An 18314-nucleotide genomic window follows, 5' to 3' on the forward strand; every position below is an offset into this window, starting at 1 on the left:
ATGCCGAGGAGCTTGTCAAAGCTCAGGATAGTGAGATTGATTATCTTGAATTACTGGCAGCCTTTTTCGGACTAAAGTCCTTTTGTACATCTATGAAAAATACCATATCCTATACTACGCATAGATCATGTAGTTGTAATGAAATTGCAAATGCAATCTGTAAATGGTGTTTAGAGAGAAATATTTGGCTGTCTATTTCTTATATTCCAGGCAAGCTAAATGTAGTAGCTGACAAGCTGTCTCGTAAATTCAATGATAGGACAGAGTGGACACTGGATAAACAAGCTTTTAACCAATATACTCCTTACTTTGGCTCACCAGATATTGACTTATCTGCATCTCGACTAAATAATCAATTGCCTAGGTATGTCTCTTGGCAACCCGATCCTAGTGCATTCTTGGTTGATACATTTTTTTTCTAAACTGGGCCAAGTTGAATTTTTATGTCTTCCCACGTATTTTGTCTCATGCCAAGTTGCTTGCAGAAATTTCTGAATGACAAGGATATACGGGCTTACTAGTTGTCCCATATTGGCCCTCACAATTTCGGTTTTCCTTGCTCCAAATTATAGGGAAACCTGTAGAATTCAAGAGGAAAGGGTTACTAACTTTACCCTTCTCAAATTTCACCCCTTTTGAGATCACATTGATCTATTATGTTTCAGGATCTCCAGAAACGTTTCAAGAGATTGAATAAAAGACCACGGAGATCATAAGGTCTTCACGGAGAGACTCTACTAAAATCAATAATAATAATAATAATGCTCTATTCTTGTAAAGCGCATATAGCATAGCATGTCCCTATGCGCTGCTACATAAGCAAATTGAAAAACTTTATTTAGACAAAGGTTGCAGTTATGTTCAATCAAGACATTGGAGTTCCTTACAAGTTTATGTGAACACGGAGCTGGTTATAGTACCTTGAACACTACAGAAGTACCTTGTCTAAATTTTTAGTTTTAGATGGTCCTTTTACAGTGGGAACTCATTCATTAGTGCACCACTTTATGAAAGGAACCTTTCAACTTCGACCACCCACACCCAGGTACATTAACATATCTGGGACGTTAAATTAGTGTTGAACCATTTAAGGAAGCTAGCACCTGAGAGAACCCTTAGTCTCAGGCTCTTGAGCCTGAAAATTGTCACCCTCTTAGCACTAACCTCAGCGCAGCGGGTGCAGTCGCTTCATCAGTTAAACATTGAGCATATGACTCTTAAAGATACTAGTAGTGGAGCTACGTTTTGCTTTGGTCAACTACTAAACAAGACAGACCAGGGCATATGAAGATATTGACATTGGAAGCTTATCCTCTAGATAAGCGACTGTGTGTTCTTGATTATCTAAAACATTATATTCGAAGAACAGAACGTCTGAGTGGATCATAAAAAGTTCCTTTTTATCAGCTATCAGAAGCCTCATGTGAGGATAAGTTAATTTATATCAAACCATTTCCTTTGGATACGAGTAAATCTAGCTGCAGCTGGGGTAGACACTGATTTCTATAAGGCGCAATCCACGAGGGCTGCGTCGGTGTCAGAAGCTGAGAGGTCAGAAGTTCCCATCGCTGCTATTATCTCAGACAGGCTGGATGGACTAATGAGAAAACTTTTAACAACTCTATCATACGCTTTGGATCAGAAAAGTGACTTCTCAGCCTCCTTGTTAGGCAATGCCTCATACTCGGTTGTAGAGGTTATGTTGTGTTCACACCAGGGTTGTGACTTGGTGTAATTTTGGTATCAAATATGCCTCCTGAGCTTTGAAATCTCCTGTAATTTCTCCAGGAGAATTACGAAATAAAATAGAAAGATTAAATGAGAACAAAGTTTGAAATTTAATATTTATTTTATGAGTAATTTGGAGGGAGAGATTACAGGCCCCCCACTCCCTCCCATTACTCAAGGGCAAAATTAACTCTAACTTGTTCTCATCTTAGTTTAATCTTTCTTGCTGTTTTATCAGGAGTCATATTTGATGCTTTGAATGATGACTGCGCATGCGCGGGCGGGATCTCCTGTAATCTCTCCCTCCAAATTACTCATAAAATAAATATTAAATTTCAAACTTTGTTCTCATTTAATCTTTCTATTATATATTTTTTCCATCTCTTGCTATTTTTGTCATTACTAGGAAAAATTATCGAGTGTGGCCGCTCCCTGCCCCCCTCCCGTGACTACCCTGTATATATTTTTTTCAATTGTGATACTTTGTCCATATACGTCGCAATACATTTAAACTCAACGAGTAATTCAGATTCAATTAGGCCTTTAATTACATTAATTAAAAAACACAATCGCTGTTTATTTAACACACATTTGGGCGAATTCTACACGACAAGATGCCATTTTGAAAATGTATTCGCACATTATTTGCCTTAGGTCTCATTTACTTTTGAAATTTCATCATTGGTAATGTGTTATCCATTAAGGTGGCAAATATGCTTTCATTGATTTGAAATGAATTCATTGAGAATTGGCTCCTTCTAACTTTCTTTTTAAATGAAACTGAAATAAGACACACAGAAAAATCGGCGTTTTTCAATTAGATATTCCCCTCCCAAATCACAAACATATTTCGCCGATCCTGACACATATTTCATATATATTATCAATATTGGTAGAGTGTCATTTGCACTGAATTTGAATAGGAGAAAGGGTGTCATTTTCGCTCACGATTTATTCGTAAGACCCCGAAGTATGTGTACATACTATAAACGCATATTTTGAAATGCGCCGTGATATTTGCCCGACCGTGCAATTCTATGGCAAACTCCGTTTTCAGCCCTATATCTTTTGAATTCAATTACACCATTAAACAGGAATTAAGCGATATCGAATTTCAGTAATGGACTTTCAAGTGAAGAAAAAAATAATGAAATATTCAGTTTTCCTCGTTTCGCAAAACGGCTATGATTTTGTGCTAATTGAAGGAAAGGAGGATTGAATAGAGAGAAGCTTATGACAATACTGGCAGTGGTTTTTATTTCAAACTTGCAATTACGAAGTTCTCGGCGATAAAGACATTATTATACTAGGCTTTACTTTTGAATATTTCTACATCCTTTATATTCATATCGGAGGAGTAATGAGCAAACAATTTGAGGGGGCAAGGTGTGGTATATCGGGAAAAATCTTCATAACGCTGCCGACAAAGCGAGCGAGCTGAAATTTCGACATTGCTTTTAATTACAAAATTCTAAGTTTATGCTTGATTTTGACATAATATTCAGAAAATAGTATCATAATTTTATCATATTTCACCTTTCTTTCTTTCTTTTTTTTCTTTTTTGTAGTGATTTTTTTTTTGGGAGGCGCCCTACCCTCATCTGTACGCCACTGATATACAAACAAATAAAGACAATATATGTATATATAATATATTAATGCCGGAGTAAAGATAAATGGTCGAGTTCTCCGTGGCCCGGTGGTTTGTAAACTGGAAAATAATCGATATCACATGGTTCTGATTTAATCATGGTCTGACCGGGGACAGTTTCTTTTACTAGTATTCGAAAATGCGAAAAGGGTTGAACTACAACCAAATCCAAACAACGTACAAACACACCGACGAAACTTTTATCATACTTATACAAGTAATGTATAACACGTATTTAAAAACGAGACATAAAGGACAAATTATGCAAGTTCAATACCCTTTCCACCTTCTTGCTATACTAAAAGCATACCTTCTTGTCACTTTTTCAAAATTATCGAGGATGACTATTGAAATGGATAAACTAGAGATGTCTGGAAGGGGTGTATGGGGATAAAAGCTGTTGAGAACAAAATCAGGAATGCCAGAATTTCGATTTCCTACCGTTTCTTTTTTTCCCGGGCGTCTGTATTCATTTGTTGATGCTCATGCTGTTGCTCATCTATTGGGATTTGTGGGTGACGGCTTCCCCTCGCTGTATAGTCTTGGAAGATGTTTCCCATCTACGCTTGGGGCTACGAAAATGAGAATGGACGATCAATGATTTTGGCTGATACTAAAGAATGTCGGTGGCAAATCATAATTCAGTAAGGGAGTAAGAGGGGTTGAATGAACGCCCGATACTAAGATTTAGAGACGGTTACCCTCGATTTTTTCCAGTAGTCTCTCCCCTTCCCGTTCTCCACGTTCTATTTCATTACATCTCTCTCTCTCTTTCCCTCTCTCACTCTTCTTTTTGTCTTAGTTTCTTAGACTTTTTTATTATTTTTTTTCATTCATTCCCTCTTTTTCTTCTTCTTTCGTTCTGTAATTTTCTTTCTATTGACTTTTTCTTCCTTCCCTTGTTTCACCTTTTTTCCCCTGTTTTATATTTTATTCCTTCAGGATTTTTTTTTATAGGGGATTGCCCCCCACCTGAAACGTCTCCATTTCCCTCTCCCCCTCTAGGGGGTGGCGCCAGGAAATATGAATGAGGAAAAGCGAACTGCAGGTGACGTCATCTCCAGTCTCAATTGTATTGTAGGCAGATTATAGAGTTACATTGTCCAAATCTCCCACTCTTCTGCGTTTTTCTCCATTTTGATTTTTTTAAATCAATTTTTTTTTGTGTTTCTATCTCTTGTCTGCCTAGTTCTATCTCTTAATTCCACGCAGTCCCCTCCCTCTCTCTCTCTCTCTTCCTCTTCCCCCAATCTCTTTTACTTATGCTTTCTCTAATGCCTGAATGACATGATGACTAGTATAATGTATATATATGACTGAGGACGAGCTAAGAAGGAGGGACCATTAAAACTAATGGTAAACGTTGGTATATTCGAGCATCAATATTAGACAATACTCGATAGTTGCTTAAACAGTGCAATCCAGTCGTCAACTGCGTCACTTCGGGCATTGAATATACCTAGCGCGTAAATTCCCACGTATACCTTCGTTACGTATTTTTTTGGTGCATTATTGCATAATCTCAATAAAACAACGTGATAAACTCTCCGAATTTGAATGAAAGTAGTTACCTTAAACTCATTACCAGGGGTAAAACATTATTGAACCGATGGGAATTTAGAAAGCCGGTTGGACGTCACTCACTCTCAAAGCTTAATACGGTGGCTTCGGTCAGATGGAAGTTGAAACATGATATCCCCCTTTACCTAGTCCTACTCAGACGCGAAATCTATGCTTAGGGCGCTCTTAAGCTCAATATCACAGATCCTTGGAATGGCAAATGTAAAAATCTTATAGAAAACAAGTATTCATCTTTGCAGGGATTTTTTTTTGCGAAAAGGGAAAACCCTTTTTTCTTCATGCTATCGGCCATTGCTAAGTTCCCTATAGATAACTATTGACAGTGACTGGTGTGTCTAGGAATAGCAAGTAAAGTCCGATTAAAATAAATCGCCTAGCCGGTATGGTTATGTGATATTTGCGAGACAAATAGCTTTATCATGCGTTGCCGATAATATAAAGCGGATTTTTTTTCAGCCTACTTGGATGAAGATGTAGGCTGTAGTTGAAGTTCGAGGGGCAGACAAAGTTTTTATAACAACTGCAGTACCCCCCCCCCATTTTCTTCTATGTATTTTTTTTCAATGTAATAGTTGATGGGCTCTTATCGCAGAGAAGTGTCGTTGCTATTCAGTGGCGTAATAATTTTTTTTATACCAAAATCTATTTGTTAAATAGATTTTGGCATAATTTTCAGAAACTAATATTAAATGCAATTTTTCCTTTTCCCTTTCGTTCTTTATCTTGTTTTCTCGTTCTTTGAACTTTTACTTTATTTCATTCATTTTAATTTATTTATTCTGAGGGGGGGGGGGAGCATGACCCCAATGGTCCCTCTCCTCTGTATGCCAGTTTCGGTATCTAAGTTGTCGAAAGCCAATATGGTATTTAATTCTTTCAAGTTTTCGATATATTCAATTTGTTAAATTCAAATCAATATGATTTCAGAAAAACTCATTCAATCGACCTCGCTGTATTATAATCATGTTCATAAATCAACAGATGTCATACCAAATAAAGAACATGTAGCAAGTCTATTCATGTATTTATCGAAGACTTTAGATACGCTAGACCACCAAATTCTACTTCACAAACTTTACTCATATGGAATTTGTAGTGTTCCTCTTTCCTAGTTAAAAAGTTATTTAACATTAAACGGATAACAATACGTGGTCTATAATGATGTCTCTTCACCTTTTCTACAAATCTGATGCAATGACTCACAAGAATCGATATTAAGTCCGATACCTGTCAATGACTCGTTTGTATTATTTGCAGATGACACTAACATCTTTTACTCAAATGTAATTAGGCCCGTGTAACCGTGAGTCTCTAATCAGATGTATTGCTCATATTCATGTTTTATATTTATGTCATTGTGCCACCATAATCCGAAAAGCGTTCATCTCTGTTAATAAGGCCACGTCATAATCGCACATTATTTTTTTATTTCATTTTGTTCGCCGAGAATGATAAAGTATATTTTTAATAATCGTCATCATCATGTTTGTCTCACCGGCGAAGCAGAATGAGACTATAGGCGCCGCTATTCCGACGGCGGTGTTAACACCAAATCTTAAGTTTTGGAATGACAGCAAAACTTAGAAAGTAAATAGATCTAGGTCATGAAACTTGGCAATAAGGTAATCAAATATTACTAAACAACATCCTGCCTAAGTTTCAAGTCACATGACCAAGGTCAAAGGTCATTTAGGGTCAATGAGCTTTGGCCAAGTTGGGGGTATTTGTTGAATTACCGTCATAACTTTGAAAGTTTATGGATCTGATTCATGAAACTTAGACATAAGAGTTAATCAAGTATCATTGAACATCCTGTGCGAGTTTCAGTTCACATGACGGAAGTCAAAGGTCATTCAAGGTCATTGAACTTTGGCCATTTTAGACTGCTGTCATAACGTTCGAAGTTTATAGATCTGATTCATAAAACTTGGACATCAGAGTAATTAAGTATCATTAAACATCCTGTGCGAGTTTCAGGTCACATGACCAAAGTCAAAGGTCATTTAAGGTCATTGAACTTTTGCCATTTTGGAGGTAATTATTAGATTACTGTCATAACTTGAAAAGTTTATAGATATAGCTTATATAAAATGTGGATACAGGGGTAATCAATTATCACTGACAAGTCTAAGGTCGCATGATCAAGGTCAAATGTCATTTATTGTCAATGAACGTAGTATTGTATCATTATATGAATGGTGTTTTGGTGAATAACTGTTTTTATAGTAGTTTTCATAATCAGCACTTCTGCTATATTGAATAGTGCAATGCAGGTGAGACCGCCAGAGGCGATCCACTTGTTACCATTCTCGTCGATTTTTCATGGTGTTTATATCAATTGTTTGCTTGTTTTTTTTTTCTCTAAGTTGATGTTTTAACAACTTGTAGTCAACCATTCTGCTCATTCAACATGATTATATAATTGATATATGTTTCGGTTTATCACATTTTAAAGCATTTTTGCTTACAAGTACAATACATTTCCTGCAAGCAATTTTATGTTCAATGATATATATTTCAGATTTTTATTCTCAAAATGTCCGTTACATTTATGTTTTAATATAGTATTTTTATGCAGAAGAAACATTAATAAAATCAGATCAAATTCATGCTGGTATTGTAAGGGGAATATTAAAATAATTAAACATAACTATGTTATTGATGATGTTTTATTCCTAATCTAAAACCCCATCCTTAATATAATAAGCTTATCAATTAGTGATACTTCACCCCCCCCCCCCCCGCCAAACAAAATCAATATCCTGCAAGTGATTTTATGTTCAATAATATATATTTCTGATTTATTTTCAAAATGTCCGTTATATTTTGTTTTGATATTATATTTTTATGCAGAATAAAGTAAATATATTAGATAAAATTCAAGCCGGTAGTGTAAGGGGATATTACAATAATAGAGCATAATTATGTTAGTGATGATTATCTTATTCCTAATCTAATATCCCATGTTTTTATATACGTAAGCCTATCAATTGGTGATATTTCACGCACCCCGCCAAACAAAATATAAGAGTCGAATACCCCAAAACATTTATAGACCTTTGTATTGTGATACGATACTCCATCAATTACTTTGGGTTCATACGATTTCAAGTACGTATTGGTCTAACAGATGGATTTGAATAATTGATTTAAAGCATTATGAATAAATAATGTGATCACTAACACAAAAAATGCATACAAATTAATTACAAACCCAAACATTCGATAACTGAGTATCAATAGAAAGGCAAATGCATATATCACTCGGTTGACATCATGTGGCTTAATGCAGATAAGACAGAGCCCCTCCCCCTCCAAACATTCATGAGCGATATAATGCGAGAGGAAAATTTGTTGAGTATGAAAATTTAGTCATATCGCCGGTTAGAAATCGCATTCAACTATTTATCTCTTATTCATGATCATTTTGGAGATGCGTTTTGTCTTCCGTTATTGCAAGCGATGTCTACAAATCGCCTGGAACCTCATTGGCACGAATTTAATTGATAACACTATATAATTTCGCTAGTTACAGGTGTATCCTCACAAATGCTCTAATTGGATTCCGCTTGTGCGTTAGTGATGAACAGGAACGAAAGTATATTGCTCCATAAAAATTGATGCAACTCGTTAGAAACAAAAAGTCACACCTGTCATTTTTTTTTTGTTAATGTAAGTTACTCTTTGAGCAGTTGAGAATCCTTTTCACCTTTTTTATCCTGTGCACGTCAACTTAAAAAAAAAAACGAAGGCCATGTTCAACAGGCCTACATATTAAAAATGAGGTGGGCGGTCATTATGGAACACTGTCGATATAGATTTGTTTTAATTTGCCGCTTTGTATTAACATTAAAATCTTCATCGTCTTATAAGTCTATTATTTGGCTTTTCATAACAAGGTATTCACCAAACCTAATTTACCTGTTATACAATACAATTTGCGATTTTTTTTAAACAGAAGACAATACCGAGCCTACATGTATGATTGAATCCCCTTGAAATTTTAGCCTCACTACACCCGGTCCACTGGGATGATATTTCAAAAATTTGCATTCCTACAATGCCGACGACTAAAGTAAAATCGAGTTTCAATAATACTGCATGTTAGTTATAATGGATCTGTAGCACATTCGTTCATGTTTTCGGGTTGTCGATACGTTATTCTAAGTCTCTTCGTGACAAATGTATCAAACCTTGTCTGGTGAATTCCCTGGATCACTTCACAAGATTTTCCTGTCGAATGGCAATATTCTTAGCATCTTATGAAACAGAAAAAAGTATGAAGTCTATCATTTTAAAGTTTTTGCATACTGTCTTCCTCTGTAATGCATGCGTTGGCGATTTTAGCGTACTTATATACTGTTCTTGGCTAAGTTTCACCATTTCATTACGTTTCACTTATAGGAATTGTATCAGAAAACACCAGTCTTTATCAATGATGCCATGGCAGCAATCTAATTTAAGTTTAAAGTCTTTCTCTCGAAATTCTTTTTCCAATTGCAACTGCTATTCAAAGTGCAACGCTTTGATGAAGCGTTCAAAACCGGATTACTTACCCGGAAACAAAGACCAATAATATTGTTGCTTGTCAGAGTTAATTTAACGTCGGAAGGAAGGAATGGAAAGTGAAATTTATTATCTTTGATTTCCGAGGCTATCTAATATCTGTCCACTTTCATTTAGCTCATCATGGACGAGATATTGATATATCTCCCTTGTTGAAAAAGAACATGACCAAGATTGCGTGGGTGTAGTACAGAAACATGCTAGCTTTGAATGGATTGGAGCATTCCCAAGACGAAACAACAAGTATAATACCTTAAAGATCTTGTATAACAATCAACATTGATCATGATGATGATTATAGTCGGCTATTAATTGCAGGTGATAAAAGTGATGAAGCAAACTGACTTTTCCGATTCTGTCTATCCTGAGCGAAGCTGATGAAAGATATAGCCTTTACATTCGTATCGCCGATACACATCACATTCCACCCTTTCCTCCTTTTTTTTACTTCACTATTTTTTTGTTTTTAGTGGTAAAGTTTGGAAAGTCCAAGGTCCCCCAAGTTTCCACATCCGTACTCCAAGGCCTGTTACTTTTAAAAAGATTAATGGTCTGGGGTCCGTTGCTGAAAGAGTTGCGTTTAAACGCAAGTCAAAAAATCAATCGCAAGTCCCAAATGCGCGCTGTTGATTGGTTGAAAATCAAGTTGCGCGTGATTTTCAGAGTTGCGATTGATTGCAACTCTTTCTGCAACGGGCCCCAGATTTGACTATTTAATAATGGTAATACTTTATAGGCACCCGAACAGAATGAACTTACCAAAATTGATACTTTGTAACAATAAATTGTGTTTGTGAATGCTTATTGCGTAGTATCCGCAAAAGCAGATCTCAATAAAAAGCCCTCGGATCCGATGATTTTAAATACGATTTCCCCATAAATTTAAAGCAAGTCGTAATATTCGCAAAATATGACTAGTTTAATGTTAGTTGTGTATTCTTCGCCCAAATACCTTCTTCATTTTAATGATTTCAACCCCGAATCTCAGGATTTAGAGTTATGTGAACATCCAATACCATGGAGATTATGATTTCTGAGTTGAATATGAAACTCCATAATACTGTTTAATTACTACTTCCATAAATAATATATTTCATATTTACGAATAAAATATCTCTTCAGTTTCAGCTTTGTTATACAAATTTGCATAATTTTGATTATGGGTTTATCTTCTATAAACCCAACGATTTGATACCGGGTTTATACCGGGTTTCTTGGCCCCGTGGATGCAATTAATCTGCTCATTTTTAGCAATTATTTTAGCGAAATTTGTTTTTGAGGAATGGTTTACACCAGCTCGGACGTTTTAAATTGGCCATTGAAATATAAGCAAAGAGGACGCATGAATCGATGATTTCATTCCTGTGCGCTCGCCTTCTCTGTTGAAAGCTCTCACTCCCAGTGCGAATTAGAAATCGAAAACGGTGCGTGTTTACCCTTTCAAGTACCCCATGTCGGCCCGGTGATTGACAACCGATGATCCCATGTTTGTACACCTGCGTGGATATTTAACCATAAAAAAAATGACATTGGAGGAAACATATTTCTCTTGAAATCCTCCAAATATTCAGATCCTAAGATTTGATTCGTTTTCTCTTTTTTGACGCGCTACCATCCCCCAAGGATTTAGCGATGTTTTCTACCCTAAATATCTGCTATCACATACAGAAAAGCTCCACCGTTATGTGGTAAGCCGGTGGATTCTGTTTACATCAGTGAAAGTGGAATGTAGAAAACTAGAAAATAAAGATAAAGAGCCTTGTTAAGCGAAATTAGCCGAGTTCTAGATAGCGATTTAAACATCACCATTTTAAATCTCTTAACTAAGATTGAATGCAGAATTACGAATTTTGAATGGAATGTGGGACGGGGGTGGGGTTCAATAGAATCCGTTCGAATTCAACAACTCTACGAACATAAATATTACTCCCTCTTTTATAAATGAAAGTGTTAGATTGATGATTTTTGTATCATCTTAATGAATAAATACATCTGATGAAGGTAAGCGCCAGCTGTGGTAAAAATTTCATTAACAGTTCGTACATAATCCACTAAAATGACCACTCATGAATCTTTATATACAAATAAAAAACATGTTTGAAGGGATTTTGAAGTATTAAATGGAAAAACATAATTGATATGATTTAAAATTAGAAAATATATAAATGAAAGCCCTAAAAATGGCTTGCACACATTTAATTAGTGAAATGACTATAATCTCACATTATGATTGATTGAATTAAATTCTACAACTTGAAATCAAGAGCAATTAACAATTAAAAGAAAGAGAGAGAGATAAGGAACAAAAGGGTTGGGTAAGAGATAGACCAAATTAATTAATTGGAATAAGCGAAAAGAATTATCATCTGTATAACAGATTTATTTGGTGGATGAAAATGCTTTGCCATCGATTTGGGGAGTTCATATCTACCGTAGACGAATGACTACCTGACAGATTCATGTAGTGTATTCATAAGGGGCGGCGTGGGGGGGGCAGATAAGGGGAAGGGGTCCATAACATTTTGCTCAGGCGACAATTGCCCGAGTGGGGGAGAGGTAGAAAACCTGAAAGAATTTCATAATTAATTAACCGGATAATATCGTGTTAGACGTTCAACAACTATTTATTATGCCTTTTATCCTCTCTACACTTTCCTTCCCCCTTTTTTTCAATTTCTCCTCTTTTTCACGTCTTAAATATTCATAGGAGCGGGGGGGGTTCAAATGCCTTCCCCTGTGTTTCATTCCCCTGGTCTTCATGTTGACTTCATCATATCTGTCATTATTCAAGATCACATGCATTCACATGCATATATTGTGAATCATGATACTCGGGAGCGAAATCTCTTTCTCATAAATCAAGAATTTTATCTTTTCAACGAGCCCCTTTTGTTATGTCTTTGACGTCAATATGAGGATTTTTGTTTTAATGACTAATCCTGTTCGGTTTGTATTTTTCTTTTATAGTTTACAAACTTTATTCCACGCATTTTCTATTCAATCCATTCAAAGAAGGTCTCCTCAATCTGTATCGTGGAGCGTTGTGGCCCAGTGGATTAGTCTCCGGACTTTGAAACAGAGGGTCGTGGGTTCGAATCCCAGCCATGGCGTAATTTCCTTCAAGAAATTTATCCACATTGTGCTGCACTCGACCCAGGTGAGGTGAATAGGTACCCGGTAGGATTTATTCCTGGAACGCTTTAGCGCCTATTAATATGGCTGCTTAGCTATAGCCGGGGTATGATATGTATCAAAGCGCAGTTGAGTATATGCACATAGTAACTGCGCTTTATAAATGGACATATTATTATTATTATTATCAATAGTTATTTCTTTAGAGTATGATTGTACTTATTGACTAATCTTGTTTTTATTTTAAGCATATTTAGAAATCACGCTCTCATTCCCCGTCCTCCTCCTCTCACACGCACATGCGCACACCCTACACACGCTCTCCCCTTCCTATCTCCATTTCCTCACTTTTCTCCTTCACGCTTATAACTGTCTTTATGTCCTACATAAATTAAATCCTGTACGCTGATTTGTTTAAATAGCATCATGTGACCAAACATATTCTCAATATTATGCGATGATGTCGAAAATGAAACGCCCACCGAAGAAAAATGGCTATTCCATGACGTCAATGTTGGAATAGTCGACTATTCCATCATTGACGTCACAGGTCATGATGGCGCAAGCACTGATACGCGTTCCGCGCGCGCGCTGAGCGCTTGGCTTCAGGAAAAGTAGGTCAATCAGCTCAGCTGGTTTGCTTCTGGGGAGCGTTTCATCAACATTTTCGTCCGACAAACTGTCAGATCTGACAACTTTCCTTGATAATGATTGGCTGAGAGTCACTGTTACCATAGTAACTGTCGGATAAAACAGGACTTGTCGGATAAAACGTCCGACAAGTCCTTTCATGAAACACTCCCCAGATTAACAAAGGGATGAACTACGAGTGCAAGAACTAGGTTATAAAAATATATTGATCTAACTTATTATAAAGTAGGACACAAAACAAATATACCAGGGGGCCGTTTCATAAAGCTGCTCGTAAGTTAATAGCAACTTTAAGAACGACTTTATTTCGAAGGTATAGAGGGAATTATTCTTCCTCTTTTGTACTTACAAAATCACTTATTTTTCCCTCGGGGCTTTGCCCCTTGGAAAAAAATAGAAATGCCAATCCAACCTCGGATAAATAATTCCCGCTATACTTACTCAAGCCTGGTATATCTGTGTATTATCCTCTTTCGATATTAAACACTATTTCACTCCTCCTTTCTTCTCTCTTTTTACCTGTCCACCTCTTCTCCCTCTCATTTCAGTGACCATACATTCCCATCCTCAAATTATAAAACTAGTTATCACGAAGCCCCCGTCACGTTCTCCTTGTGTACTTTTTGTGGGTGATCCCTCGCAATTGTCCACATCACCGTGGCCAGTACACCACGCCTGAAGCAATGGAAAGTCACGCTTTCCCGGTCCCATATGATGACACTCCTGACCTGTCTGTTATACACAGACACGAGCGTTATATCGGCCGGCAGAGCAATAATTGTGGTGATGACATGGGGGCACCGCGTGGTCCACTGAAGCTGTAACCAGATACAGTTTATGATTCTATGTTGTCTGCTGCTAAGCCCATGATCTCATGCGCACATACTCTACTCATTTTGCCGGATCCATCTGAATTTATTCATCATCTTGTGTTTCATCTATTTGAAATGACTGAACACATTCATATTCAAACCTTACAGCTTGATGATGATTGTATCTCTTGACGAAAAAAAAATGACTTCAATCCTCAACTCAAGTTGCACCATGAGATTGGTATAGAATCTGGTATGCCAGTAACCCATCGAATCACAAGGACGGTCTTGGAAGTCTTCGCCGAAGTGTGGCGAATCGAATCAGCGGTTTTGAAATATTTGAGATATTCAGCACTTGATTTGATATATATTGCTTCAGATCTAATAGATCAGGAAACTTTTGCAATCCAGTTGTTTTATGGGGTTTATTTTTCGGGCGATGATTCTCGGGTTAATTGACTGAATGGCTAGACATGGTTGGTCTACTGGTTGCTACTAATTGCACATTTTTGAAGCAACCAGGCATGCATAAAGCAACCACCCATTCATTAATTAGGCAAATCGTGTCTTGATTTTTAACCTAGAAATCAGTTATTGGATATGGATACCTTGTTAATCTTTATATTCTTCTTTCTTCTTTCAAGTTGATGATTGTAATTATGGGCCACTGCCCGCACATCATCCTGCTTACTGGACCTTCTTTCCTACTGGGCATACACTCGTGTATAAAAAATGAATTTTAAGTTGGAGTGGGGAAAGAACAGGAGGGGTTGCGTTATTAACAAAATGCATGTGAACATGAGATATATCCCTTTGACATGGAATCATATTAATTCATAGATGTGTTATCGGGAGAACACGTCACAGTCTTGGTTGGTAAATCTTGTCCTTACCAACAAATTTGAGATACGATGTTTCGTCATCCCATTCATGTTACTGACGTCCCATTTTATGCAAATTTGAATCCCGTTTTCGTCCTTTTTGTTCAATTCTGATGCCTCAATTGAGATTGATTTTTACAATGAGATTTTAAAAAAAAATCCTTGAAAGTATCATGATAATCAAACAATAAATATAGCAGAGAATGCAGAATACAGCTGACTGTATATTACATACCCTCAGCACTCTTGATGTAATTGCCTGGTTTTCATTATGCGAAGAGTCGAAAAATGATACAAGGTAACGATTTTCAACTGCGATTAGTAGGCCCCTTGACCCTGGGTACAGATTTGTATCATCTCCTAAGAATTGTCTACCAAACGCTCATCTAAATTAGCCTCAGCAGTTCCGATTAATTCTCTTTTCCATTCTTTAAAGGGATAAAAAGAAAATCTAGTACCCAAGAAGTAGGTATTTTTTATTGTTATACCCGTTTTTTTTTTTTTTTTTTTGGGGGGGGTTGCGTTCCTATATCATTTGTATAATATGCAATGCTTACATGTAATGCTTACAGGCTACTTAAGCATGAAATATGTAAAACTGCCTTTGCGGCTTTATGTAGATCTTTTACTGTCTCCGTATCCGAAGGTCATTAGGGAATGTTCGCAATTACTACAATCTTAAGAACGTTGGGCAACATACTGTCCAGGCAACAATTGATTAAAACTTTATCGAATTCTGGGTAGTTGTAAACCAATAAAGTGTGTTGTTGGTGAAAACTACACAGTTTTGGTTGAAAATTACCCAGAGCTTGATATTTTTTTCAACCAATTGTTGTGTGGACAGTATGCTGCCCAACATTTAAAGAATGTACCAGACGCTTTCTTATAAGCAGAGAATCTTATGTCAAATGCCCTTCAATGATAAAAAAAAACCTTCGTCGAAAAGCGGTGAATCAAAACAGCAGTGTCGTCTTGTACTCTTTCGTCCTGTCCGAATCTTCGGACGATCTGCTGTCCCGGTCCACCAACTTTCAATGAAAGAAAACATTCTTAGCTGTCCATTGTCATTTGACTTGCATTTTCAAAGGAATTGGTGCGTCGTAGATAGCGTCTGCTTTGTGATTTCGAAAATACGCTATATTCAAATCAAAAGCTTCCCCTTGGCCTTGGACCCAGGAGCCCCTAAATGAAAATGAAATGAACAAGCGAGAAAATATTTCGATGGCAGTGGTGGTATAGTAAAGAGAAACACATGAGAAAAGTTGAAATTAAGAAGAAAAAGTGTGCATGTAAGAAGTAGATCGATGGACAGAGATAAATAAAGAGTTAGTGAAAGATAGAGAGAGAGAAAGAGAGAGAAGGGGGAATGGGAGGGGGGGGTGAGATGACGTTTCTAAGTGACATGAGTAAACGTCCCCAGAATGCCAAGATGATTGCAAAGTGACTGAGTAATGTTTTCTCATTCCACTCTGTCACGAAATCTGTCGTTCTTGTGGTGTTGGCAGTAGAGAAGATAACGTTATTCTAAGGCAAACATGGACTGGTTTTAACTTGACAGACAATGGCCTGAAGAAATGGCCAGGATATTAGAGTTTGATGGATACCAGATATTCCTACGGCGGCGAAAAGCTTTACACTCCTTACGTTTTTTTGTAGACAAAGGGGTAGAAATGATGCGTATTATGCGAAAGAAAGAACACAATCATGTTGCCCTTTTCACGTATGTGGAAACGTAATACAGTATTTGTTTGGAATCGGTATTATTCAAATTCGATGTAAGATTTTTTCAGATTTATTATTCGTCTCAGAGTGATAATTCCTTTCTCAAAGATTTATTTCTTGATTGAAATAATAAGAACATTTGTGATTTTGCTGTGAATCCATCTGTGCGGTAACGATTAACCCTGTTTTGGTGCAAATGTTCTGCCACTTTCTTTAATCGATCTTTAGGAATTGGTAATGCTTGTTCCCGGCTCTTTAATGTTAAGAGTATATATTTAAGCAAGGAATAGATTCTATGATTTTAATAATTTTCTTTTATATTTTTTTGCTGTTTCAGGCTTACTTATCAACTGTGTCAATATCGGAATTACCAGCATCAACAAGAAAATGGTAGAGACCGCTGATTGAAAAACCTCGATAAGAAGAATAGATATTGTGGAAATCGCAATATTTTCTTAAACTCTCCTGCCAAAGAAGTGAGATTCATTTTTTCGTGATGGCGTGCAATGGTGGTGATTGCCCCGTCAAGGCTTCAGAATATACCTCTAGCGCAATCGAAGAGGGCGCCACAACAGAACCTTGGCTTTTCACTCCTGGTGACAACTCCAGTAATAGGACGGAGGAGGATGATTCTAGAGACGAAAATCTTGCAAAATGGGAGATTTTCGTAAGCAGTGTAATTCTTGTCGTCGCTCTCTTTGGCAACTCCATCGTAGTTCATTCCCTCTGGAGGCGTCGTAAGAAACTGTCACGGATGCACTTCTTCATTCTTCACCTCTGCGTTGCCGATTTGTTGACCTGTCTCCTAAGCATTTTCCCTCAGCTCGTCTGGGACATTACCTACCTTTTCTATGCTCCAGATGTGATATGCCGAATCGTCAAGTACGGCCAAGTCTTTCCGATGTATCTCTCAACGTACATCCTTGTCATGACGGCCATCGATCGCTATATCGCAATCTGCCACCCGTTACTCGGCCTCCGTGGGGATTATACGCAACGCATGCGCATCATGATTGCGGTAGCATATGGATTGTCGTTTCTTTACGCCATACCACAAATAGTGATCTTCAGGAATGTTGCTGTGGCAGGTGGATACCAATGCTGGGCAGTAATGAAATATAGCACGTGGTCTCCACGAGCCTACATCACTTTCTTCGTGTTGGCGGTCTATGTCATACCAAGCACAATCCTTGGTATCACTTACGGACTTGTCTGCTACACTGTATGGCGGAACATGGGGAAGACTCCAGACAGTGACAGACAAAAGATCAAGAATGGTGGACATCATTCCAGTAATGTAGCTACTACCAACCTCGACGAAGACGAAGGTGATACTGATGGCGCAGAAGTAAAGGTAAATTCATAATTATAAAATAACAATATGAATATCCGCTAGTTTTGCACCACAACGTCAATATTCGAATCTGCACTGTTCGTGTCATGACATGCTTAGATGCAAGTGAAGGAAAAAAAAAGATTTCACTACAGTTATTTTGCAAAGCGCAAATGCCATTAGAAAACGTACTAACTAGGAATATTTTGGTTCTACATAGGTAGTCGCTTTTAAATGTCTGTAAATAATTTTTATAT

The 18314-nt window shown here is 37.1% G+C and overlaps 1 protein-coding gene across 1 annotated transcript in view; it reads left to right on the top strand.

Annotated features, from left to right (window-relative positions):
* Positions 1–18314, top strand: part of LOC121424862 (oxytocin receptor-like) — a 61173-nt gene that overhangs the window by 38958 nt on the left and 3901 nt on the right. The window contains exon 4 of the mRNA XM_041620700.1: positions 17062–18078. Within this exon, the coding sequence (XP_041476634.1) occupies positions 17221–18078 (858 nt within the window). The 5' untranslated portion in view covers positions 17062–17220. The remainder of the gene's footprint in view (positions 1–17061; positions 18079–18314) is intronic.

This window comes from Lytechinus variegatus, chromosome 1 (genome assembly GCF_018143015.1).
Source record: "Lytechinus variegatus isolate NC3 chromosome 1, Lvar_3.0, whole genome shotgun sequence".
NCBI lineage: Eukaryota > Metazoa > Echinodermata > Echinoidea > Temnopleuroida > Toxopneustidae > Lytechinus > Lytechinus variegatus.